Consider the following 27383-nt stretch of genomic DNA (forward strand, 5'->3'; position numbering starts at 1 on the left):
CTGTATAACAGGTATAAACTATTATCCAAGTCATGCATTAAATAAAAAGGATAAATCTAACAAATGATAAAAATAATAAGACCCGCCGTGAGACATTCCTAGTTGTCGCCGCTCCTGCGCCTCCGGGAAGCGGACGAAACTTTGATTTGACGCAGTAACGTTCGGCACAATCTGCGCAAGTTCGGGAGGAAGGTAAACAAGATGGCGACAACCTGAGAGGAAAGAGTATTACGAATTGTCAGAGATTATTAAGTGTTTTCTCGGAGGGGGGCTCAGAATTCCGAGCGATATTTCACTGTATAAGGACAGACGGACACTGCGGTGGAGACCGGTTCATATGGATTAAGGTAAGAGCCGGTACCGGGAGGCTGCTACTAGTGCTAGCTTGCAAAGCGACTAGCTGGCATTTTACATGGGACTCATAAGCGTCTTGCTAGCCAGCGGTTAGCCGTGCGTTAGTAGTTCCATTTTTGTTATCTGTTCGGTCTGTTTCCGGGAGTTAAATCAATCCCGGTCTGATTTTTCTTGGTGGAAAAGTATCCTGCAGTGTTGACAGGAAATTGTGTTCGCCTCTGACGAACTTTGCTAGCTGCTGTGCTGCACATCCACCGTTAGCTGCAGTTTTGTGACGACGTTTCGGTTATCTCCCTTGCCTGCATATCAGTTCTCAACTTTTACCGAAAAAGGTAATCGTTTTTACCGCTGCTTGCTTCTGTGTTTATATCGACCTAACTGGCCCGACATCTGTGTAGATCCTGAAGAATCAGCAAGTGACAGCTCGAATGGGAAAGATTGCTCATTCACTCAGCGAGAGTTGCTGACCTAGCTTAGCCGCTAACCAACCGTCCAAACTCTTTAAATGTTTACATTCAGATGTTCCTTTGTTCTAACTTTTTTTTTGGCGATAAACTTTTCAAAGTTAGAATTATGTGTAATAAAGCAGACTTTGACTCCACTCTTTACAGCGCTGTCAACTAAGTTAACCATAGCCCAAGGGGGATTTCAATTAAAAAGCTAAGTTTCTGAAGTTCTTGTGGGGAAAAAGGCGCCCGTACATTTGGAATAATAATATTTAATATAAAGTCATTTCCACCATCAATGTATTTTTTTCCCATTAAACTCTGCCTTCGTTTTGTTTTTGTTCTAATAAGTCTAATACCTGATTAAGTGCTAATTTACTGGAAAGAACTAACGTTACATGACTGTTATATTTTATTCATGGGAAATTAAACACGGAGAAAATTTATAGTTAGTTTGTTTATAATTATGGCAAAATATCACATACACAAGTGCAAATATGCTAACAGAAAAACCTGTATGATAGTTTTTTTTTTTAAATAAAATAAAAGAGAGAGACTTGTAAAGGATTGAATCCTGCACTAGAAAGAACTGTTTAACCAGTTGAAGCTTGGTCTCATTTAAAACTTTAGGAGTCTTTTTTTTCCCAAATATTTTTAGCCTTTATTTTTCTTTTTTAAATATTTTAAGTATTATTGCTTTTTGCTGTTTTTATTCAACCTCCTGTCACAAGTTCAATATTTTTGTAGGTAGTATTATAAGATATTCTGTATGTGCAATGTTTGTCAGTAAAGTTTGTTTAAAAGATATATATATATATATATATATATATATATATATATATATATATATATATATATATATATATATATATTACGTTATAACTTGATCCTTTTTTTTATAAATGCAAGAAAAAACAAAGTACTACAAAAAAATAAGTCTGCAAATATTGAACAGACCCATAATGAGAACATATTTGTAAAGGATTATTTTTGATGGCATCCCAAGAATCCCTGTCCATCGCAGATGTATTCTTATTCGATTTAGTAACAGTGGTACAAATGACTCCCTTTGGGTCTTAATGAAGGTTAACCAATCTGGTGTTGTTGTGTAAACAGCTGGATTGAAAAGTAAACTGTATAAATTGGTCTTGGGAGAAATACATTTTTGACTAGTTTTTCATTTGATACTTGACCTTTTTCCCAGGCACTAAACAGTGTTGAGATGGAGGACACCTGACACTGGACGGTTCGGTCGACCTCCCGACTGACACCAGGAATTGGACAGAGCCTGCTGCTTTTTGCCTCCAATCTGAGCTCATCCAGATATCCACCCTAGTGTGTCCCATGGAAGTTGTGCCACACAGTACGGATCTTTGACAGCAATGCCGTGCTGCCAGGTTTTGAGGGAAAAGACATTGCCTTGACCTAAAACTGTACTGTAATTAATAAATTAATAGGTGATTGAGACTAATAAAGGATTAATGTTGTAGAATTATATATTTTTAATTTTTTCTGCAAATGCACCTATAGCTTTAGTTCCTAATGCAGAGTTCTAGGCGCTAAATTGTCACAGCAGACACCCCTTCTCATTGCTCTTGAGGAAGAAGAGTCCTAATGTTTACAGATGTCCAACTGATAATCCCTCAACTCCAAGGCCTCATAATTCCCTCCTCCATTTTCAGTATTTTTCAAATTCTCCCCCTTGAATAGAAACACCTGATTTCCTGCTGACAGATTAACAGTGGATTTTACCCCAGTAGCATTAAAGCCGTTTGCAAACATTGTGTTTCACACAAGGCTAAAGGTGCAGTGTTTGAACTTTGCAGTCATGAGTGCCGGAGAGCTGCATCATCTGGACTATTTAAATGAAAATGAACTGATGGAGATGGACACTTTCATCCACCGCATTGATTCTACAGAGGTGATCTACCAGCCACGGAGGAAGAGGGCAAAGCTAATAGGAAAATACTTAATGGGGGATCTTTTAGGAGAAGGATCTTATGGCAAAGTTAAAGAAATGCTGGACTCAGAAACACTTTGTCGGAGGGCTGTTAAGATCCTGAAGAAGAAGAAACTTAGGAGGATTCCCAACGGTGAAGCCAATGTGAAGAAGTAAGTTTTATTTTATTTCATTTTATTTTTTAGTGTAATCTTGTGCTGATAATTCTCATACTTTAAAATTTAGTTAATTGAGCACCAAAACAGTTTATTGGCTTTTAACTTGTGCGAAGTGTAATGTCTTTGTTTTTAAGAGTAGATTGTGTTTTTATTTAAAGCTCTTTGAGTTGGAAAAGTGAAATTAAATAAAATTAAAATGAAATTGGATTTGATTCACAGGAAAACCCATTGGAGGCGACCACATTTCAGTATTTGTCTTTGTTTTTCTAATCTCGCTAAAGTAACTTTTAAGTTGGAAGAAAAGCTGCTGGAATATTTTTAGTTTTAGTTTTTATGAGGACAGCAGGTTTTCTACTAAATTATTTTGACAAAGCAATGCAGAAAATAGATTAGAATAATTTAGCATCTCCAAAAACTACAAATCAGACGACGGATTCGTTCATTTCTACAAACAGTTTTAGTTTTGGGATCAAATCTATTTTTTTTATTCTGTAACTGCACTCCACAGTTTTGTGACATCACTTCCTTAAAATATAACGAAGAGTTCATCTTTTCGGTGAGCAAAGTGAGCAGTATAGAATAAATTGGCAGCTCCAGATGACAATTGTGTTTATTTACTAGTGTTTATGTCCATGAATTTTTTTATTTATGTTTTTATTCATTTTAATCGTGCTCTTAATGTGAAAGAACAGCTCAGCAATTTCCTAACCTCCACTTTAGATCCATGACTTAAAGTCTGGCAGAAAACAAATATATAAATGGTATTTAAATGCACTTTGTTCAATAGGTTGTCAATTAATTAAAAATAGAAAGCATATTTGAGATCAATTAGATACCAGTTTTATTTTTTTATTTTTTAAACCTGATTGTTGTTGGGAGTTTCTGTTACTGAGATTCCACTATGAGGATCAAAATAACTTGATTCTCACATGGCTGTCAGAACTGACTAATCGCAGCTTAATCACTATTTTGCCAAATTGGATGTTCATCTTTTCTGCATCGTCTCTTCCCTGTGGAGCATTTCAGCTTTTAATTACATTACCATACTAAACTAGGAATCCAGGCTTTTGCTAATTGTTGAGATGGCTCTGGAAAATGGAATAAATGGGTTCCTTCATGAGGGGTAAAAAAGGTCTTGTGCCTGTCAAAACAGCAGGACTAGTAATTCCAGGAACAGGAACGAACTGCATAGAACTGTTTAGTTGTTGCCTCCTGAAGGATGTGCTTTAATCTCTTACTTTTAGCAAACACAAAAAAACAAGAAAATGGAATTTTATCTGTTCCACATGTCGAACAAGGGTTAAAGTTTTTACAAGAGAAAGAATTTTCTAAACTGGAAATGCTACATTGTGTTGTGGTGCTCTGCAGGTATATCACTGATGCAAAAAGGACAGGAAATGTAGTGTTTACAGGGTTTACAGCACCCTGAGCATGGTGGATAAGGGACATTATTTGTCCGCAACAACGACGCTTTCCATGTTGGCAGCAACACTTCAAGGAGATGGATCTCCAGAACAGTTACTGGAAACCAACAGCAAATTAAAAAAAAAAAATGTGTGAAGTTGGGTAATAGCCCTGCTAACCCTTCAAGCTTTACAACAAACATGCTGAAAATGAAAAACCTGTTTGATGCAGCCATGAGCACTATTTCTGGCCCTCTTTATTATGTTTTCATCCGTGACTCTAGAGTTTGTGTGTAAAGAGCAAATGTTGGAGTGAAGAGAAACAATTCTACAGCTGCACAGAAAGACCGTAAAGGGAGAAACTGAATACATTTCAAAACTGAATCTCTTTGTTGCTTTGAAAAGAGCCAATAAAAATGTGTGAGGAAGTAGATGATGATGCTGGATTACACCCCCATAGTTTTTCACAGTCTATAACGCAAGTTTTCCTGTTGCTGTGCTTATGATAGACCTTGAGAATTTTTACACTCTGTGTCTGGATGTCTCTGTCTCTGTGAGTGGATACTTTGATAACCTTAAGCTGATATTTTTCCTCTTTGGCTGCTTGGCATTCCTGTCTTCCAAACAGTTTATCTATCAGGATGGGCAAGCTCTTACTTGCAGTGATTAAGCACTGCCTTCCTAGTTTCTATGGTAACACCCCAAGAAAGGCCTTTCAGGAACGATAGAAGTGCACAGATACGCAGACACACCCTGATTGACTTGAACAGAGCACAGCTTCAGATGTTGGCGACTTGTTTATGTGTTGCTGCTGCTGTTGGTTTGGTTAGATATCGCTGAGTGTTGCAGTCCTGTCAGCGCTGCGGCCTGTAAGCGAGCAAGGTCCTTCAGTACACGTTTGAAGTGACGCCGTCTTTGCAGTCCGTGCGCCTTCTGTGCTGACATGGCCTCTGATTCCATGTTGTGGATTTCATTAGGTGTTTGGATGCACCATTTTACACATTTCCTTTTTGTTTATTGTTCAGTTAAAATTAGAGTTTTTCCCCCCACTAGTGCATGAGTTTTTATACTTTTCTGAGCACTGGTGCAGCCATGTGTCAAATTAAGACCCTTCGTTTTGCCTTTTTTAACCGTGAATTTGTAGTGAAAATGAAGTTGAGGCAAAGAAAAGCTTCTCTTTGTCTTTTACTTTTGTTTATTTTGTCTTCATTACTCCATAGTCTTTAGAACTATTTGTCTTTTGAAGGTATATGTTTTCAACAGAGGCACAAACAATATCGCTTCCCTATGTCCCTAAAGGTCACACATGTGTTATGCAGGAAGGAGAGAACGACAACGTTTTGAGCACCAAACTACAAATATTCTCACGTGTCTGGACTTGGATTTGCAATTATCCTACCCTTTCCTTTATTTCTTTTGCGTCTCTTATCAATGAGGCCACATTGTTTCATATATTTTGTAAGTATTTGATTGTCTTTTCAGTTGGTTTCAGAGTTTGATGTTGCTTTATTGTCTTTGAAGTGAAGCTCATCCTGTTCCCTGGGCTCATTTAGCAGATTCCAATTTGTGTGTTTGTTTGCTTTTTGAAGAAAAAAAAGAAATAACACACCCTCCACTGGAACAGTACTTCACCAAGTTAATCCCGTCCTCAGAACAAACAACTTACGCTAATCTTTCTGTTACTTGGCTTGTGAAAGATGTCAGCAGACTCTTGCTTGCTGCAATGTTTGCCACTTTGACCTGCAATTACTGGAAACATTTTCCAGCATTTTGTGACCCAGAATTCTTTGTTTTCATTGTTTTTAACCTAACAATGTTTTTCCTTGTCATATCTCATTTTCATTTTTAGGGAGATTCAGCTGCTAAGAAGACTCCAACACAAGAATGTGATTCAGTTGGTGGACGTACTTTACAACGAGGAGAAGCAGAAAATATATCCTCAACCTTCTTTTTTAAATGTAGACTTAATCGGATTAAAACCACAGATAAAAGAGCAAAGAAAAATAAAATAAAAATTTGTGGCTGTCAAGTTTTGCTTTAGATTGTTTTGTTTTTTTTAAAGCATCTGGTATGTTGCATTTCCTTGACTCTCGATTTACGTATATGGTGATGGAGTATTGTGTTTGTGGGATGCAAGAAATGCTGGATAGTGTTCCAGAGAAAAGATTTCCAGTGTTCCAAGCTCACGGGTGAGTTCCCTTTTCTCTCCCTTCGCTCTCCAGTCTGAGCCTCTCTTTTTTTTTTGTTATATTTAGCCTCTGGAGTCGCTCCTGCAAGTCTAAGTTTAGATCAGAGTTTGCCAAGCTTTTCTGTAAATCAAGCAGCCAGAGGTTCAGTAAATGTCTCATTGCTCTTGCAAAGCCACTTAATCTGACTTTTCAATTAATTAAGCTTTTTCTGACCACAGTATTGATTGATTGATTGATTTTTGTAAATGCTACCTTTTTTTCTCTGTTGTTGCTTTTTGCAGGTACTTTTGCCAACTTATAGATGGCCTTGAATATTTGCACAGCCAGGGAATCGTTCACAAAGACATTAAACCTGGAAATCTGCTGCTAACCACGGATGGGGCACTTAAAATCTCCGACCTTGGAGTAGCAGAGGTGATTTTGGGTTGTGTTGTTTCTGTCAGGTTTCACCTTTCGACAGCTCTGTTTGTTCTTGCCACCTGAACGTTGGCATGTGCTTGTGTAAGAAAAGGCATTTGGAAGTTTTCTGTCTGTTTAAATCTATGTAGATTATATTCAAAGAAAGATCATTTATTTTGAAAAATGATTTTTGTTCATATTCACTTAATCCACATAAAATAAATGGATTTATTTTTGTTTGGCTTAAAAGAATGACGACAAAATAGGTCAATCATTTTAAAGATATGTACATAATTTACAGGCCCTTCACCCATTTGCTGAAGATGACACGTGTCGCACGAGTCAGGGCTCTCCCGCCTTCCAGCCTCCGGAAATCGCCAATGGACTGGATACTTTTTCAGGGTTTAAAGTGGACATTTGGTCTGCTGGAGTAACACTGTGAGTGAAACTGTTTGTTTCCTTTGACTAATTGTTTATGATTCCTAACCCATCTTACTACTTCTTTTCATTCAGATATAACATTACAACAAGTCTTTATCCGTTTGAGGGAGACAATATCTATAAGCTATTTGAGAACATTGGAAAAGGAGACTACACTATTCCGGAGGACTGTGGACCTCTTCTGTCAGATCTGCTGCGAGGTTAGTGTTGTTCAGACCACACTCCTGTAGGTCTTTAGCTGCATTTATCCACAAAATTATAAAAATCAACTCTGATTTATGCTTACCAGTTGTGAGACTTTCCTAAAATCATTTCTGTAGTTTTCTGAATGACATTGGTTCTTCACTATATAGCCGTTTTAGCTTTTGTAGTTTCACTGTTTTGCTGATCTCTTTGGTGTCATTTTGTCCAGTTGTTTTATTGCTTTTTTTTTTTTTTACACCACCTTATGTTCTGCGCCGTGATTGGCTGTTAACTTTGTTAATCAATCTCCTCCGTGTTGTGTCTCCTGTACAGAATGCATTCATTTAGCCAAATCTATATGAATCTTCAATTGCGAGCAGATCTTTGTTTTCATTCTATAATACTGGACTTGTTTTTTCAAAGGTTTGAACTTTGAGTTTAAACAAGAGAGAAAAATGTCCAGTGTGTCTTTAGGAAATGTAGAGCTTTAAAACATCTAGAGTTATTGTAAAAAAAATATTTAAAAGGTTTCACCTATTGCAGGGTTTTTTTTTTTAGAAAATAATAAATATTGTGATCCATAGTCTTCTTGGACTGTTTTTTTTTCTTGATTTGCTTCCCAAAGGAGGAGTCTGAAAGTGACTTTAGTTTGATGAATGAAGGCTTTCTTAAGTCTCAAAAGGGGGAAACTGGTCTGCCGTATAACCATCAACACACAATATTAAAAAATCATCAAATCGGTTTAAAAAGCTGATAACGACAAAATGTCACACACACTAAAGGAGTATTATTAAAACATACGACTGCACAACTCGCAGCAAGACAACAGCACTTGTCAGTCATTAATTTTTTGTTCTCAAAAGTATAGAAATGAATCTTTTAGCTGTAATCCTCATAACATGAAATTCTTTATACGATTTAAGGAAGGGCTTGGGAATCTGGATCTTATCTGCATAGATCCAGTAGGGGGTGCTATGTCCTTTAAAATCACTGCAAGTGAGGCCTTTCCCATGTAAAATGAAGCACTTTTCCATTGAGCTGATCAGTAGAAACAATCAGAACCCTAGAATAGAATCACAGTAAAGTTAGATTTTCTGTTAAATTCATGAGCGTTGTAGTTAATTACCTTGCAAAAAGGAAGAGGAAATGGAACTGTATTCCTTTTTTTTATTGAAATATTTATTGAAAAAAAGTTGCTGCTGTAAAAAATTAATATAAAATTAAACTAACTGCTTCTTAATAAATGGAAAAAATGTTTTTGTTGTCTTTGTTACCTTTTTTTTAATAGTAAGGAAGCTGCTTTTAATCTTCATTTAAGATGCCAAACTGGGAAAAAAAAAGTGTCTGCCGCGCTTTAGAAGCAGAGTGAAATGTTCCTGCTTTTTTATAAAAACCCACTCGGTCTGGTCTCCCAGTGTTGCGGATGTGTGACGTCTGTCTGGGATGACGCAGTGCTTCAGAGACGGTCCATAATTACATGCTCTAAAATAAGCTTAGTACTACAAAAGGTGTCCTTCAGCTGGCGCAGCGCTCTCAGCTCTGCCTTCTGCCCTTTTTCTGCCGACGGGGAGAAAAAAGGCGTTATTGGGAACGGCCTCGAATGGCTTCTACAGCCCTTAGACCAGGGGTCGGGAACCTTTTTGGCCAAGAGAGCCATAAACGCCACATATTTTTAAATGTAATTTCGAAAGAGCCATACATTAATGTAGTGTCCCTTTACCACACTGAGACTTAACCTCTTTTAAGGTTCTTTATTCTGGTTACTGCAGACCCCTAACAAACGCCGTACAATTAACTCAGCAACTCCTAAGTCTCTCCCGCCGAGACGAGAGCGCTTCTCCCAACTTTATTCCCCTGCTCCCGCTCCAGCCCTCCCATTTTCCTTATTCGGCCCATAGCTGAACCCCATTGGTCCAAACTCCCTAACAACAGGCTGAGCGACAGATCTGAGGGCCAATCAGATCTCTGCTTGATCGATGCGTTCCATGAACTCCAGAACTTTTAACGCGGCCCAACAGCCAAGTTAAACTCAGTCCGCGACAATATGTTTAAAACTAAATATACAAGTGAATGTGTGCTTTGATGTAATTCAACACTTTTAAAGTACAATAAGTCTGTGGATTCTTTTTAATGACATTGTTATGCTGTTGCTAATAAATGATGAGTATTTCTCGTAGTAGTTTTGCTGATAGTCTAGTCTGGTTGATACGTGGTGAGTTTCTGCTTCATGCAGGTGTTGAGACTTTAAACGGGATCTTAGGTCTGAATGTTCTTTAGATGTGAGAAAGACATGGAAGCAAACACACACTCACACGCTGCAGTGAGTGACGGGCAGCAGGTTTACGTTTTTACAATCCCTGCGCGATTCACCTGCTGCCGGTCCCCCCCAACCCCCCCACCCTCTGCCTTCTTCCTCACACATCCCGTCCCCGCATCTGCGCGCTCTTTCTTAGAGACGGGAGCGCGCAGTTTTAGGCACGGCAGTTCACAGGTTTCCAGATGGTACAAACTCTGTGAAATAATAGATAATAGTAAAGTGATAATGCTGGCGCAGATTTTTCTCTCCAAGCACCGCTACTACTGCGCGCCTCTGGGATCGCATCGCGCCCGAGAAGGACTGGTCTAATGAAAAAAAAAAGGATAATTAAACATTTGTCTGCGAGCCACATGTGACCATCAAAAGAGCCATATATGGCTCGCGAGCCATAGGTTCCCGACCCCTGCCTTAGACGCTGACCCCAGATCCATCCTTCATTAAAGTCATTAGGAAACCTCTTTGAAGCGGCAGTTAAGCTTTGCAAATTGACTTAGTATGTTTTTTGACTGGCATTGTTACTGTTATGGTCTGTCTGCTGTCTCCTTTAGCTTCAATTTTTTTTTTATTAACCCCTTTATGCTGTGTTCCACTGATTCACAACGTACCATTAAATCTAGGACTCCATTTCATTTATCTTCACCCTGAATGAAAAAAACATTGTAGCATATTTTTTTTATACATTTGGACATTAAGTTGGACATGAAGGGGTTCATTTTTATTTTTTTCATTTGTGCATTTTCTTCAGGAATGCTTGAGTATGACCCTGCACAGAGGTTTTCTATACAGAACATTAGGCAACACAAGTAAGTGATGTCAACCTTTACCAACATTTTCATTTTTTACTTAAATCTGCCATTTATTGGGCTAAATGCGGCTTTGCTAATTTTGATGTGAACCTGTCGACTTCCTCTCAGCTGGGTGCGAAAGAAACACCCACCCGCTGAGCCCCCCGTACCCATCCCTGCCAACGCGGAGAGCAGAGACCCCTGGAGGAGCATGACGGTGGTTCCCTACCTGGAGGATTTGCACGGATACAGAGAGGAGGACGACGACGAGTTTTATGATGGCGAGGATGAGATCATATACACTCAGGACTTCACAGTGCCAGGTAACACGCAGCCCACACCTGCTCCTGAAATGACAGGACGTTACCTCAGTTTGGTGTCTTTTCTTGTCTTTTTTCTTCTTTCTTGTCTGCAGAATAGAATTTTTTTTTTTAAATGCCTTCTTATCATCTTCAAATGAGCTTGTTTGTCTTTTTTGGCCCCACACACTTTTCTAATTCTTTTGTTTGTTTTTAGTGCAAAAAGTGTAAGAAAGGGATATTATTTAATAATTTCATCCTGAGTCTGTCAACTTCTAAATTGCAGACTCACAGCTCCACTGATGTCTTTTTAAAAATGGTCTTTAAATAACTCTGCTGATATCTTTTTTAATAACTGTGGCATTGTCCATCTCAGATGACCCCCGTCGGGCATTGTTTGGATGTGTATGTTTTTGATTGAATAGAATCACCAAAAATCTGGCAAATATGCATAACTATAGTTAAATAAAGTAATTTTTCTTCCAGAATAAAAGCCAACAGGTCTGCTAAAGAGGCTTCATGCCTCTGCTATTCCGTCTTTAAAGTCCATTCAGAGAGATTTACAGTCGATTACGTAATCCTGCACTCCTGGTCTTCTGTTTTCCAGTCGCATCATGTCTTCATGATCACTTTGGATTTATTGTTTTCTCAGATATTAAAGAACAAAATGAGTTTGCTTAAGAGATGCACATAAAGAAAGACCTTCATATTCTTCAATATTATGGGCAAATGTGTGGATTAATCCCTTTTTAAGCGGTCAACGGCCATTTTTTAATGAACATTTTCAGATGATACTGTTAACATGATCGCTTGATAATCTCGTGACACAAAAACAATCGTCACCACTGATGCACATGTACATGGCCTCAGTGACCTTCTTCCATATTTGGATGACGTCCTGTAAATATATTAATATTGTAGCTGGACTGAGAATATAGTCTGGATTTATCCACAATTATCCAGCATTAAAGATAGCAGCAGGAGATCTCACTGAATGTTCTCAATCAAATGGTGTGAATTTTCCGGAACAATCCGGATGTGAACAGCAGGTTAACGTGCCGCATGGCTCTACTTGGCACAAGTTCACATTTCCTTTTTTTGTGGACTGTAAACGGCTTTTAAAATGGCACATGCAGATATATTGATCTATTATTAATCATCATATTTATTTATAATGGCATTAAGCCAATTTAATTCTTTGTTGCTTTGACAGATGTTCACCAGCATCTCTGCCTGCTGCTGTGTGTTTTGTTGAGATGTAAAGTTGTAACCATGAATGGAGTCAGAACACTGGCTGTGAAAGAGGCCATCGGTCTGGATGTTACATGAGAGGATTAGGTCTGAAAGCGGCTGCATTTGTCCCCATCCTTTTTTCCTTCAGGCGGAAATGCTGAGAGCAGTCTTCATGTTTGCAAACTTTCATGGGCTGTTGACAGATGTTTGCATGATTTGACAAGAGAATCTTACTTTTGACTGAGCTACACCCCCTCCTATCTCTTGTGGCGTATTTACCCCATATAGTTCTGGCCTTTCATACGTTGCTAGGTAACAGGCAGTAAAAGTAAATGCTGCATTCGGTGTACACAAGCGGTGTCCCACATAAAAATGAAACGGAGCTGCAAAATGTGAATGAAGTGATCTAAATATAGTCGAGCTGAGGGAGTCGCTGGGTTTTCTGAATTTCCACTCCCACCGACAAAGAGGATACAAGATGCTTCCCATGAAACAAATATGTTTTCCCACTCCAATCATCTTTTGATCTATTGTAGAAGCTTTTGACTGGCATTGTTACTGTTACTGACTGTTGATTCCTACAGAGCGTTATGGTCTGTCTGCTGTCTCCTTTAGCGGTCTTTTAATTAGGATAATGCCGTTTTCAGCCCAAAAGATTAAAAAAAACATTAGCAATTCGTCTTTGTGGGTGGAGATCGTTGGCGTGGAGTAACTCCCCCCCCCTTCCCGTTATTCATCCGTTTACACAGTCTGCTGCCAGCTTACATCTGACGTAACTTTAAGGGTGCAAAAAATATTGGGAGCAATATTTTGAGCCAGATTCCAGCTCAGACGAGGAAAACTCTTCTCCAAGTGGACGCATCAGAATGGAGCGGAGCATCGGTCGTAGCTTCCACATCATACCTAATCCAACAGCTTTTTTGCATCTGCTCCTAATTTACAACGATTTAAGTAAAGAGGTACTCAGAAATACTATTTTAAGCTTCATTTTCTTTAAATATGTCCTCTATCATCAGAAAAATGCCACATGTTAAAACCCCAAAGACATGATTATGATTGGAGTGGGTCTTTAAATAAACAGTTTGATGTTTTATTTCAGCATTTTGGTCACTCTGTGATTTGAAAAAGCTGTTTTGAACTTGTTCTTAACCTGAACTGTGTGTGATTTCAGGACAAGTGGAAGAAGAGGAGCAGGAAGAGGAGAGCGTGGATTACTGTCCAGCTGTAGCCAAACCAGTTTGTGTGAACGGGACAGAAGGAGGCTCTCTGAATAGCAAGGCCAAAACCGAACGCAGATCCTCCTCCTCATCCAACCCATCACGCAAAGGGGTCTCAACAGCCAGCAAAATCCGCAAGCTCTCCGCCTGTAAACAGCAATGACGGCTCTCTCCTCTTCCTCTGACAGCAACACACCCAGTAAGCGTGCAGCCATGCGCCTTTCCAGTCGAAGCCTGTTTACACATGTGCTGCAGATCCAGGCTGAGAGATGAGGAGAGGGAGAGTGGCAGAGAGAGCATAGCGAGGACATGAAAATGGAGAGAGAATCCGTTGATATTCAGCATGCAACGCCGTGACTCATCAGCTCTCCACAGGCAAACGCGGGCGTTTTCTTACACAATCTCAAAAACGACAAAAAATCAAGACAGATTTCTCCACAATCCATTGTTTCGGCGAGGGGCTCTTCTTTCAGGCGGAGCGAGACAAATATTTACTTAGAGCATCAATGAAAACGAAACAGGTCTTCTTCTTTTTCCAGCCACCACCCACAGCTGCTCTTCCTGTCTCTGTGTGTCATGGCTACAGTGCAGAGTAAAGAGTGTGCTCTCATTTTTTCATAATTCAGGGTATGACTCACCCTAACTGATAGAAAGTGGGTTGCAGGATCATCGTGTCTCTCTAACCCTGTGGGTTGATGGTTTCCTTTTGAACATTCGTCCTTGGTCCGTTTGTCTTCCTCCTCAGTGTTGGCCCAAGGAAAAATGTTCTTTCTTTTTTTCTGTGAAAGTAAAACAAAAGTACGACAGAGTATTAGGGCCAACATAAAAATGAAAATTTAAATTATTACTTAAAAAAGTCGTAATTTTACAAGGAAAAAGTCATGCTTTTTGGAAAATACAGTTGGTGGTGTAATTAAAATCCATCAATGCAGCCATTTATGATGATGCCATAAGGCTTTGGCTCATAGGAATCTGTTTTCCATAATTTATTTGGACTTCTTGTACCGACGGTGTAAGCGGGGTCACCTGCTGGAAATCCACACATTAAGGGTCAAGATTTTTTTTTCTTAAGAGTCCCAGTGTCCTGCTCATCCTTTTCAATGTCAATGTTCACCCCTAAAAGACTTTCCTTTTATTGTGAAACCAATGCGGAAGTAACCGCTTACAAAGCGCTCTTCTTCTATCATAAACAACTGAAACACAATAGTTGTTTGCCTCATAAATATACGACTTTAATCTCATTATTTATATCTTATGAAATTATAACTTGTCGTATTTCTACAAATGTATCCTCTTAAAATGACTTTTTTTCTCCTGAATTTACGACTTTGTTCTTGTAAATGTATGTATTTATTTTGATGGTGGCCCTTTTGCTCCGTCGTACCAACGTGCGCCCCAGTTTCCTTTAGTGGTCATTGAGTCCGTTCTTTTTTTCCTCCTCCAGGTTGATCTTTCCTGGTTCTCCTGCTGACGTTGATGTCCCCACACCTCCTTGGACCACTGTCTTCTGAAGATATGAGACCAGAGGACGACGGCATGAAAAGATCTTTGAGCTCTCAGACTGAGGCTGCGACGTTGTTGTTGTTTTTTTTCAGTGTTGCCCTTCAAAAGTGTCATCTCTGCTCCCTCTCCTCCCATCATCTTTGCAAGAGGCCAAGTGTTTCAGCCGGACACAAAATCTCCCCCCTCATCTCTCCACCTTCTGTTTTCTTTGACTACTTTTGTTTTTACAGACTCCCAATGGCCGTTTTAAATACACATTGTGATGTGTAACGAATTAAAGTGGGATAAAAATGTATGTAGAATTCTATATTTACATTTGTAATGAGGCTAAAACACCACAGACATAAAACTGCATGCTGTACAGCGCTGGATGAAAGGGAAGGTGTGGACAGACTAGATCCATCACCAACCTGTTGTCTGATTTCAACTTAGGTTTTATTTTTATTTTCAAAATGACTTTTTAAAAAGAAAACGACTATTATTTATATAAAATGTCTCCCAAACAGGGTCTTTTGTTGAATTTTCTTTTCTGTTTGCATTTTAGTTGATATCTTCCAACCTGCAGTCATTTTTTCTTTTGGTTTTGGTTTTCAGAGCTTCTGGGGTTAGTTTTTCCACTTCTATAGGTTAGAGAAATGCCGCATAACTGTTCTGCCTGCAGCAGTTCTGTAATCGGAGCCGGCCTCCCTCCATTCCCTGACAGTCGTCCAGTCAACCCTTTTTTTTTTTTTGGATGGTAGTGACGCTTTGTTGCTCCGATCCCGTCAATGGGAGCTCTGCCAGACCCATCACCAGCTCCTCCCTGGGAGTAGATCAGAGAGCAGGTGAGTCACCGCTGCGAGGGAGGGAGGGAGGGAGAGCATCGCCTCCTACGTCAGCGAGGTCGGCACGGAGGCTCTCCCTCAAACGAGAAGCTCCTGGATTGGAGGGGTGACGGGTGGCTGCAGCATTAGTGTGTGAGGACACGTCGCATCTCTCCGACAGTTTCACACGAAACATCACTCCACAAGAAAAAAATCAAAGAGGGAGCTGGTCTGCAGATCTTTTTTTTTTGGCTTTTCCTTTTTTGTTGGTAAAATGTTTTTGTCTGAATAATCTTCTGCAGTAATTTCTCTCTCATGGTGCATTGAGGCAAAGAAAAAATGAGGACTCTAGCTGTTTTGAGATGGTGCAAGTTTAGTTCTAGTGCCTTTTCCCACCTAACCCCATTAAATTACGTGTCACACAGCCACTATGTACATTTTCCACGTATGAATTTTCAGTCTTTTGTGATACATGCGTGATAAATATGATATATATTCTTGTTCGTCATTCGGCGTTGTGCACAGATGTCCATCAAGGGTTTTTACCGACGCGTCTTTATGTGAATTCGGTTTTGAACTGTTCAGCATTAATGCTTCATTGAGAGTTATGCCATTTATGCCTATTTTTCGTAGTGTATTCGCAGTTATCACATAACTTACGCAATTGTGCATGATTTTTGCAAGATGCATAACCAAATTTGTGGCTTTCCACAACCCTTCCATGTATGTCTAGCAGACTATTCACACATGCACCACCAATGTATGACTTGCATTGTGTTAACGCTGCACATATCACATGAAAAGTACGTAATTGGTGCATGAATCACTAAAGAAGTGCGTATTAACCCGCACAGTTTGTGTTCTATGTGGATTTACGTGCTCTTTGCGTCGTTCATTCGTTCTTCCATGGTTTTGACGTGATTCCCTTGTGCAAATTTCACGAAAAGGCCGTGACTTATCCCATGTTTTCCACGGATTACCATTTGTCATCCACGCAAAATATACATAGCAGCTGCGTGACACAACCTTAAGAAACTTGACACCATCTCTTTATTCAAGCAGCAGTTTGTAGAAGCAGCATCTGGACAGCAGATCTTCTCTTTTAAGATCTGAAGCACAAAAAAATATGGTAATGGATAAAATGATTAAGAAGATTTGTGAGATACTTCCAGGTATTAATATTGAAAATGCTTTAAATTGAAGGTTAGGAAATAATTACAAGAAGTTGTGCAAATCGCTTTTAATGAATTAAAGTTAACCAGATAAAATGCTTTTTTCTTTTTTTTATGCTTATCTCTGAGGGATTCTTAAACCTGGGAAGTGTAACATTTTTTTAATATGGGTTTCATGTCTTCAAAGCTTCTTGACCTTCAAAAATCTCGCCACTACAAATAACAGTGCTTTTTTTTCTCTAAAACGTCACTGAATTGTTGATCTGACAGCTTTAAAGGTTCATGACTCATCCAAGCATCACTCGCCAACCATGACTCAGCAGCTCTTCACTGACCACTACTGACAAAAAAATAACATAAGAAGTGAGAAAATCTCCAAAAATATTTAGAACATTTATCTTCAGTGCAGTTTCCATTTCATGCTCTTAAGTTTCACTCGAACACAAAAGTGTGACTGATATGGAGGAGAATCGTCAGAATATCTAATGTGTTCTTCATATTGCCGAAAACATACTCGCGGTTGGCCTTTTCTGATGACAGAGGATGTTGGGGGGCGGGGTTACGATGTATGACGGGGGGGTTTACGAGCTGGACCATTGGCAAAGTGCTTTTAGAGGGTAAATCTGTACAGTATTCACACATATTATCAGGACCAACAGTAGCATGCTGAGAACTCACAGTTAGGTCAGAAAATATTTGTGTTTACATCTTCAAAGCTGTTCGGAATGATAAAAAGGGGCGCTCATATGTCACATGGAGTCACAGTGGTAGATCATGTCTGATTAGAGGAGAGTCTACCTGACAGATACACTAATATGGATGGTGAGTCTAAATAAATGAAGGTGGATTATGTGGGACTGAATCCAGGCGAGGCCGTGTGGGACGCTGTGAGCACACGCTCCGATCCTCCCTGCCTCTCTGCTCCCTGCAGGCCGCCATAAAGCCTCTCCTCCACCGAAGCCACCAACTTGTCTGTCAGGCTGCTCTCTGATAGGATGGCTTGGCTGCTGTTGTTGTTCCTGTTGTCCACTCTTGGGTCCATGATGCCCATTGGCGCAGAAGCAGTGCTGGGAGGTCTCTCTGCGCTCGGGGAGACTCTACAGTCTTCAGTTTTTTTTTGGTCTGATCCTTCCGTTGGTTTTTTGGTCGTACTCTCTGCTCCATCGCTGGGTCGCTCTTTGCTCTCTGCTCTTTCTATGGCTGCTTCTTCTGAAGCTGCAACCTCGCTGGCTTCCTCGTCTGCTGCACTCGCTATGCGGGATAGAGTGCTGTGGTATCTGGTGTCCAGGGGGTATCCCGCACTGTCACCCCTCCTCAGTGGGGTGAACCTTTGCCTCTCCAAAGATGGAGAGTACCTGCCCCCTGAGGCTGAGCCGGGGTCACTGTATTGCTTGTGTCTTTGCCACTGTTTGCGGAGGTGGACTCTGGATCTGTGTCTGGAGCGTATAGGAGAGTCCTGCTGGTCGAAGCGAGGGTCGTGACGCAGGAACTCGTTAAAAAGAGCGTCTGTCTTCTCGTCGATGCTGTAGTCACGGTGCCTGAGACGAGCTTGGTGAGGGCTGGAAGGCTGTGGGATCGACTTCATCAGTGGAGACATCAGCTGGGATTCTGAAGGTTTCCGAGGATGGAGGGGATTCAGGACTTTATATGGCTCTTGGGGAACGAGGGAGCTCTGCTTGAGCATCTCCTCTCCATCTGCGGTGTTGGCTATCTGGTCCTCCAGCTCCTCCTGAAAGAGTCGAGCATCTACGCTTTCACACACAGAACCTTTTCTGCCAGAGTTGGTGAAAAACAGCCTCCTCTCGGATGCCGTCTTCCCCCGGGGGGCTCCCGGGGTCCCAAACAGGCGCATGTCCTCAGGCGCCCTGGATGGAGCTTCAATGGAGGCGTAGCCGCTGTCCATTTGAAGGAGTTTCCTGTTTCCTCCTTCACTGTCTCCTCCAGCTCCATTTCCCACCTCACTGTCCACACCCGATGCTCCATCTAGCCCCTCTGCCTCCCCGTCTCCTTCGGGCTCATCATCCAGTTCTTGGGACAAGCAGCTGTCCAGGCCTGAGCGAGCTCCAGCGCCACCGAACGATGAAACGCTGTCGGCGTCGCTTCGGATGGACTCTCGGTCTGTGCTGCTCTGATCTGAGGAGGCGTATTGCTCCAGGGAGGCACGCAAACTCCAAATGTCTCTATACAGAGAAGGGGGGGCTTCCAGGCTCGTGAAGGACTCTGTTCTCCGCCTGCCCTCTGCTCCTAACAGCACCTCATCTCCGTCTTCCGCATTTCCCCCGTTCAATTTCCTCACATCTGCCTCATTGCTGCCTACTTCGGTGTCTTTATTTCCTCCTAGCTGGTCTTCAAAGCCTTCCTGCAAGACCACATCCGGTTCTGCTCCAAAGAAGTCTTCACCTTCTGCAGGTCTGGGCCCGTCTTCTGCTGCTCCTGTTTCAACATCTGCTCCAAACACAGTCTCCTTTTCTGGTTCTGTTCCATTGGCTGTGACCTCTTTATCCATTTGACTCAGAAGCGACGGCATCGGGAGTTCCTCCCTCCTGGAGGGGCTGGTACCATCTCCAACCTCCACCATGGCCTCCAGCTGGAGCCTGCAGATGAAGAGGGGGGTTAGTCTGGAGTTATCTGACATTAAGAGAGTCGGGGTGTTATGAGTGGTTTACCTCTTGAGGAAGACTGAGGGTGTGGGAGCTATTGCAGGGTGAGACAAGGACTCTGCAGAGAGGGACTGGAATCCCACCGTCTGGATGGGGGTGTGCGGAAAAGACTCGAAGGCGTCGTCACAGAGAGAAGAGTCATCTTCGGTGTGGTCTGTGTTTTCACTCGCTGCCCTTTGTCTTTGGAAGGGCTTCCTCTTTGGGGACCCTAAAGAAAAAAAATTGACCACCCCAAAATTCAAAATTGTGTTTCAAATTAAAATAATTTGAATATTTGGCAAAAATTCTAAGTTGTTCTGTCTAATTGTGAGTCAAATTAGTCTAATTGAACAACAGACAGAGACTGAAGTATCTCTTTTTGGAAAATACATCAAATTATTGAAATTTCTGAAAAAACAAAACAAAACTGTCTGTAGCAATATCCTTTTCTGTTATCAGATTCAAGTTGCTTATCTAATAGAAAAAAACAACATTTGAGTTTTATTTTAATAATATTAATAATAATAAATTTTATTTATAAGGCACCTTTCTGGGCACTCAATGGTGACGCACAACATGTTTTCAGTATAAGAAATACAATAAACACTTACATTTCCAAAAATACAACCAAATTATATTTTAAAGTCGTCATTTATAAATCAGGGCCTCTACATCAAAGTATTTACAGAATTGTTTTATTTTATTTTTATTGGAATTAATTAGTATTTTAACCTCTTGTGACACAAAAACACTTTTGCAGTTTTTTTTTTTTATGGCATATTGAAAGCATATTTTATGATCCATTAGGTGATTTGGTAAGTTTTGGTTCACAACAATGTTAGTTTAAGATGCAACAATATTGACATGAAAACACCATATTTACCTACTGTCTCAAATTTGATCCTCACACATTTTAGCACGGCGTAACTTTATTATAAATAAATATTTCAATTCAGCAAGTAGTCATTTAAAAATGAATTACAATAGACAAGTCTTTTTCCCATCTTAAAGTCTTAGAAATTAGCTACATTTTTCCGACCAAAAGAGTTTTTTCAAAATTTAACGAAAGCAGACATTTTGGAACAGCCTTTCTACTGCCCCTAGTGGAATGAAGATGAACTACAGGGCAGGCAGTTTTTCAGGAAAGTTTGGATCACTCTAATGAGCCAGGAGTCAAAGAAGTACGTGTATCAAATATGACACAAATGCTTGTATAGGGTTATTTAGATCTGAATTTAGACATGTATTTTTGGTGAGATTTGTAATTTCTGTGTATAATCCACACTAACCTTTGGCGTCCAGACTGGCTGCCCTATGACTGGTGTCAAACTTCCACCTTCTAAAGTAAGGCCCAGCTCCCTCTAGGCTGGCGTGACGCCGGAGTTTGGAGAAAAAATGCAGAACGGAAGTCTGTCCACTGCGGCCCTCAGCCTCCCTTTTGTCCCCGAGAGGCTCCATCTGACAGAAGAGATGAGGAGAGACGAGGATGGATGGAGGAAGCTGATGACACATTAAGGGAGAAGACGTGCTGAGATGAATTGTGACGGGCAGAAGCACAAGCCCCCAGGAGACCGCACTTTGTCATGTTGTCATTCAGCCGCAGTGGTGACGGATGTCAGCGAGCATCAGTACTTTGAGACGATGGCAGCTGATTTTTACCATTTATTTGTTCAGATAAAAAAAATAAAGCTGCACTGGAGAAGCTGCAGGTTTCTGGTCAAATGACAAAAAATGCTAACCAAAGCTTTTTACATTTACCATACATGATTAGAAACAGAAAAATCCAGAAATCTTCAGGATATTTGTTGTTTTTGAAAGGATGTTTCTCAAAATCCCTTCTTTAAAATGCTTTTTTTGTGAAATAGTTTCTTTGTGCTTTATTGCTTTTCTCGTACTTTTATTTTCCCCCTCACGTCTTTGTTGGATTGCATTTTTTGTTTTGTTTTTTTTTGTATTTTTCCATTCGGTTTGTCTACATTTTTCACCTCAAGGCTGCAGCAAGAATGAAAGTTTAATGAAAAACGTTTGAGCCAAAACAAGTTTCTGGCGCAGAAACGCAGCCAGCAAGACAAACTGTGAAAATCGCCACGCTGAAATAACCTTTCTCAGGTTCATGGTCGTTCTTGAAGCTCCACCGTGATGTACTTTGGGGTTTTCAGATAAAATTTCAAAAGTAAATCTTTGGTTCCTTCTCCTGAACATGTTACAATATACAGTAATACCTTAAAGTCGTCTTATTTTCCACTTTCAGCTTTTTTTGTCTGCTTATACCAGTGACATATTCAGTTTTTCTTTTTTTCATATTATGTTGAAATAAGCGTAAAACTTACTGTCTGGGAGTGTGTGTGCTGTGGCTTCATGGCTGATGAGGACTTCCTGCCTCCCTGGTCCAGGATGATGGAGTGATGTGGATCTCCAGGCAGACCCCCACTCACACTCTGCCCCATCCAGTCACAAACTCTCCTCTCACCAGGCTGATTCAAGGAAAAAATTAGCTCTGGTTTGAATTCCTGCAAACACCAACCGTGCTCTTTCTCGGGGTGCTCTGCTACCTGGTAGATGGTGAGGGGTAATTTGGACGCTCCACTTTCATTGATGTTGGTGGAGCTGCTCTCTGTGGATTCACACTCCATGATGGTGAGTATTTTCAGGTCGCATTGCGCTGGAGGCAGGTGAAGGTGGGTCAGCCTGGCCTTTTTAAGGTGGTGGAAGTCTCCTTCAGTCAGAGTGTACCTTCAGATGGAGATCAACCATCAGGCTTCTGATCTAAAGCTGCATCAGAGATGGTTTGGTTGCAGTGTACCTGCGTCCTTTGTCCTGAGTGGTTTTCTCCTGTTCGTAGAGTGCAGATTCATTGAAGGACACTCTGCGGCCGGTGGACCCAGTGAAGACAAATCGCTCTGACTCTCCATCATGGCAACTTGATGCTGAGAGAACGTCCGATTCGTCCAGGCGAATAGTGATTTCTGATCGACAAAAAGGCAACAAGGACACCCCAACGTGGAGTAATTGAGGCTGTGGTGATCCTTGCAGGAATACACGTGTCAATAAAGCCATAAATGAAGAATCGCAGCTGACCTTGAGTGGGCTGAGAATCCTCAGCATAGGTGGTGTTTGTCTTCTCCAGGTCATCGCTCGCCCTGAAAAGTAACTTAAATGTCACCTTTTCGCAAACAATAAGGGGCTTTATTTTCCCTTTTCACTGTATTTTGAAGGCTCCATCACATTGGTGCCTGTAATCCTGAAGCCAGCACGCACCTGGAGTACCGGCGCCCGCCCAAACAGCAGCGGTGGCAGAAGAGGAGCAGCAGGGAGAGCAGCACCAGCGTCCCGCCTGCAAACACACTCAGGAGCACCAGCAGCAGAACGTAGTTCTCCACCTGACCAGCCGACACAGGCACGTCCTGCAAGCATGTACAATCCTATTTTCTGATTTGAAATGATGTGTAACTCCCTGATATTTATACCCTTTTTACCACTTTTTAGCTGTTTTGTGCCACTGCTATTTAAATGTGTTTTTATTCACTTGTGAGTTAACCTCTTTTACAAACATGGATGAACTCAACTCTTTGCTCTGATTTGTTTTTTTTTTTCTGGAGTCATTTTCAGAAAAAACACACACAAACCCATTAAATTTCATGTGAAAAATGAATCCCAACCAAAGAAAATGTGTCCAAAACTGATGGATGCCTCATTAAAAGACATCCTTTCGTTGATAATGATCAGCTGCATCACTGCAAGCATCAGCCTCATCAGTCAAAGCCTAATGTTGACAAGCTGGAGTTCATGACTTCTTCCATCAAACAGGCAGACAAATACAAGTTTCTGCTGTCGTGTTTTGCTGCTGTGAGCCTCAGCAGAGTGGAGTAATTGATTCCTGCACTCTCTGACCTTTGCAGCAATGCCAGGGCTTTTGGTCGTATTAAACTGGAGCTAATCTTTAATGAGTGGAATTAGCTCTCTTAAGTCGCTGTTTTCTTGCAGTGCTTCTTGATGCGCGCTCATATTTTGCTGTCCGCGCGTTCACACACTCTCACGGTTGCTCTCCTCTGATTAAAACTCTCAGTATTGGCTGCGCGAGACTGGATGCTAATCAAAACGTCAACTAGACCCTTAATTCAATTTCCCAGCTCTTCTCAATGAGAGGGAAATGAGGCCTTTGCAGGCTAAAAATGGAAGTCAGAGGAGGTGGAGGAGGAGTAGGAGGAGGAGGAGGAGGATGCCGACACACTTGAGCAATCCCCACATAAGTCTTTCCTGTCTCGTGTCCTGATGTTAGTTTCAAAAGAGAGTAGAAAAATAATTGGGTTCTCAGAACCACATATGGGAATATTTATCTGCTGCAGTGTTTAATGTTGTATAACATCTGAAGATGGGAGAGGGTTTCACGATGGAAGTGTTAGGCAGAGGGGTGAGGAGCCCCCTCAAGGAGCAAAGTGTAACAATGAAAAACAGGAGCTCCAACAGAACCAGAACTGTCGGAGCAGAACTTCATTTTTATTATCCCCCAATTTAATTTTTTTTTTAAAAAGGTACAAAGTAAGGATGTCTGTGGACCAACCACAACAAAGCAGCAGATTTCATGGTGACTCTAACTCCAGAGTCAGTGATTGGAGTTTGTCTGTGATGCTGCCGCCGTGCATCCATCACCCTCCTCCGGCTCCATTCACAAGCAGCAAGTCACTACAAGGAAAGAGGCTGCTGCACAGAAACTGCTGTCACTACCTCCTTGAAAGAAAAGAAAAAAACACCAGGCTTGTCAGATGCTTTCTTTTTTGCCTCCAACTTGCTGCAGGCCCAAACATGTAAAACCTCAGAAACACTGCAGAACCCTCATGGAAGCCGTCACTCTCTCTGAATCACAGTGTAAAAGTGACCTAACGGCATCTGCTGTGGTCTATAGATCAGCCAAATGGAGGCAACAGTCATTGAAGCTCCTGCAAAGACAGCTTCAACCGACCCCCCTCTGCACACAGAGCCAGCTGCACCATCACCACCAAACCTCCACCTGCAGATCTGCACACTTTCCTAAAACATGCTGTTGTGTCAACACGTGTTTTCTTGTTGTTCCGGTTCTGACTGATTCTGTGAATGGTTTTAGTCACCAGACAGCTGACCGCAGCCCTGTGAATGGAGGCGTGGAGAGTACGTGTTGATGCAGCGCTCAGAGACACAGCAACACTCACAGTGGAGCTCTCCGTCAGACTTGTCAGGACTGGAAGATCATTGCTCATGGTCCAGGTCAGTGTGAGTGAGCCCTGCAGAGAACAGGGAGGCACAGTCAGAGAGGTGTGTCATCAGTGATCCTGGCCTTTTTATGACTAGAAAAAACATCAAAATGATGGGAATGAGACGAAATTTGATCTGTTAACAAATCCAATAAAAAGACCAGAAAATCTGGGCTGAACTTCTTTTCTGTCACAAAATTGTAAACATATTCATCCTTTTAAACAAATAACTCTAAAAGTGTTTTAGTGTAATTGTTTTAATACTTTTCTTTTTTTTTAGTTTGATATAAATATTATTTTATTTTATTTTTTTACACATGAAGCATGCCATGTTACACTATCGGCTAATGTTTACATTTCAATGAAATAAAGAACATTTGTGTAAAAAAAATTCAACCTTTTGTTCCATAACTAATCTTTCTCCATCCATCCAATTAATTGATCTGTTGCTCACTTATTTAGACTAGAATTTTAACAGTATAACTTTAAAATAATAATTTTGACCAAAAATTGTTTTGAATTTTTATTTTCCTTTGGTTTGATCGATTAAAATGAGTAAAAAATGACTGATAATACATTGAAAATGTTTATCTTTTTCTTCCATTTAACTTGTTTTATTCTAAAATATGAATGGAACACTAGCAAACTTTTAGCGTGCAACGTGAAATCTCTTTTGACAGGTTGCTGGTTGAATTCCACTGCCTTCAAATGTCTGTGACGAAAACAGTTTCCATTGCACCTGCCGTGATACAAATGTGAGTCTTCTCCTTCTGTGGGGTGACCACCGTGATGTGCAGCTTGTGCGACGTCAGGCCGCTCTGCTCTCACATGCGGATTCCACACACTCTCACTCCAAGAGTCATCTTTATATAAGGGTTCAGGAAAACCTCCAGCCATGAGAGAAATGAAGCTTCAAATGGCAAGACAGTGCAGAGACTGTTTGCTGTGACAGCTTGTTTTACTGTCATGAGTGTGCCAACGTTTCTGTCTCTTTTGGTCACGCAGACAGAGCAACCAGAATTCTAAAATATTTGTTGCAGTTCTCTAAGCATCACTCAAGTTGGAGGTTTTTTTTAATTGAGTTTGTTTTTATTATTCCTGTTTTATTTTCTGAAAAACTTGCCATAAAAATATACTAATACTTATGCCTTTCAGCTCTGATGGCAGACTTTTGAGGGTTAAAAAGTCTTTAATCATGTGAGATCCAGATGTTTTTTTTGACCCGCTGATGCTGCCTCCATCTTTGCAAATACCTTGTTAAAAGGAGCGGGGCAGGGGGATTACAGCATGTCACCCTGACGTGTGAGAGGATGACGATGATGAAGTGCACCAGATGCGCGCGGTAGTTCTCGGTGTGTGCTGGATGTGCTTCCCCCCGCTTTGAGCGGAGTGACTACAGCGATGCGCTGCAGCCGGCGGCGCTCAGCATCAGCATCAGCACCAGCAGCATCCTCCTCTGGTCACTGAAGACATTCCAAGCAGGGCTGCCCCAGGGCTCCGCGCGCGCCTGCCGGAGATAATCACATGTACCGGACATATGGAAGCTGAAGTCATCCCTCAAACACATCCCAGACCACAGTCGGCTGGGCAGCTTACATAATAAAATAGTGGCTCTGTAAATCCACGCGCGGAGGTCAGGGGAAGTCAGAAAAGAGACTCACCCGGTGGTGGAGTCGGTTTGAGGCGGTCCGCAGGCAGCCTTCCCCGTCTGCATACTTCAATTTGGGCTTCAAATAGAGTGTAGTTATGAATGAAAGCGCACACGATTGGACACACCCACCGCCCGTTCCTGCTGCGCCATGTGACCACTGTCTTTTTTTTTTCGTGCGCGTGTGAGGATGCGAGCTGGAGGAAAAAGCCCCGCTGTAGTTAAAAATGCGTCCTCACACCAAAACATATTCATTTATGCTGCAATCAGGAAGTGTTCGAGTCCGAATATTTATTCCAAAACAAATTATGCACAGACACGCGCGCGGGGGATAGTTATTGTAGTATTGATCCTTACCACTAGGGGGCAACAATGCACTGCTGCTGTTCATGTGGTTTTGCATGCAGGTTCTGCTTTCTGCGTCCATTTAGGTCCATTTTATTCGATTTCAGTCAAATGAATTTAAAGCATAACTGTAAATAGATGATTAATCAATTATTGAAAATTGTTAAAGTGATTGATTTCTATTTATATTACTTCACTTGCTCCAAAAATTGAAAAAAATAACTCATGACACATAACATAATTTTGCACATATTTTAACTTTTGATACTTGATCAAATTTGGCAAAGAAAATTTTTGAAATACTGTTATGTTTATTTTACTGACATAGTATTATTTTTATTAATCATATACATGACTTTTATAAGTAACATACTCTGCGTATATTTTGGATAAATGATCTGCATTTGCCATGTTGATTTCTAAAAGTTATTTTACCATAATAATTTAAGTAATTCTTCTTTGTCATGTGCTTTATTGATACTTCAGGATTCTTAATTCTGTCTGATAAAAGCTAGGAACCGGATAATGATAAATCATGTCATAAAATGGTTACGGCATAACAGGGAGGGATTATATAAGTTTGCTTCCTTCCACTCCCTTTCAAGCAATATTATTAATATGTCTTATTATTCTAAGTTTGATTCATCATTGTATGAATGAG

At 40.9% G+C, this 27383-nt stretch overlaps 2 protein-coding genes across 4 annotated transcripts; one reads left to right on the plus strand and one right to left on the minus strand.

Moving 5' to 3' along the window:
- Window positions 1-95: 95 nt before the first annotated feature.
- On the plus strand, window positions 96-15394 carry stk11 (serine/threonine kinase 11). 2 transcript variants are annotated; one of them, XM_011486713.4, is made up of 11 exons: window positions 96-347; window positions 2005-2912; window positions 6171-6254; window positions 6421-6510; window positions 6792-6924; window positions 7211-7347; window positions 7423-7550; window positions 10596-10653; window positions 10765-10958; window positions 13339-13583; window positions 14829-15394. In XM_011486713.4, the coding sequence occupies exons 2-10, from the start codon at window positions 2629-2631 to the stop codon at window positions 13545-13547; spliced, it is 1317 nt and encodes a 438-aa protein (XP_011485015.2). In that variant the 5' UTR covers window positions 96-347; window positions 2005-2628; the 3' UTR covers window positions 13548-13583; window positions 14829-15394. The 2 variants fall into 2 exon arrangements, with proteins under 2 accessions (XP_011485015.2, XP_023820714.1); XM_023964946.2 differs by having other exon boundaries at window positions 338-686.
- Window positions 15395-16915: 1521 nt separating this feature from the next.
- cbarpa (CACN subunit beta associated regulatory protein a) lies at window positions 16916-26641 on the minus strand. 2 transcript variants are annotated; one of them, XM_011486714.4, is made up of 11 exons: window positions 26391-26641; window positions 25983-26236; window positions 24688-24759; window positions 22760-22905; window positions 22580-22641; window positions 22305-22467; window positions 22054-22234; window positions 21832-21975; window positions 20791-20959; window positions 19529-19730; window positions 16916-19456 (listed from the first exon to the last, which is right to left on the minus strand). In XM_011486714.4, exons 3-11 carry the CDS (start codon window positions 24733-24735, stop codon window positions 17710-17712), a joined length of 2862 nt encoding a protein of 953 aa, XP_011485016.1. In that variant the 5' UTR covers window positions 24736-24759; window positions 25983-26236; window positions 26391-26641; the 3' UTR covers window positions 16916-17709. The 2 variants fall into 2 exon arrangements, with proteins under 2 accessions (XP_011485016.1, XP_078790980.1); XM_078934854.1 differs by having other exon boundaries at window positions 20791-21001.
- Between the last annotated feature and the right edge of the window lie 742 nt (window positions 26642-27383).

This window comes from Oryzias latipes, chromosome 17 (assembly GCF_053564925.1).
Source record: "Oryzias latipes strain Hd-rR chromosome 17, Olatipes_Hd-rR_3.1".
Lineage (NCBI taxonomy): Eukaryota > Metazoa > Chordata > Actinopteri > Beloniformes > Adrianichthyidae > Oryzias > Oryzias latipes.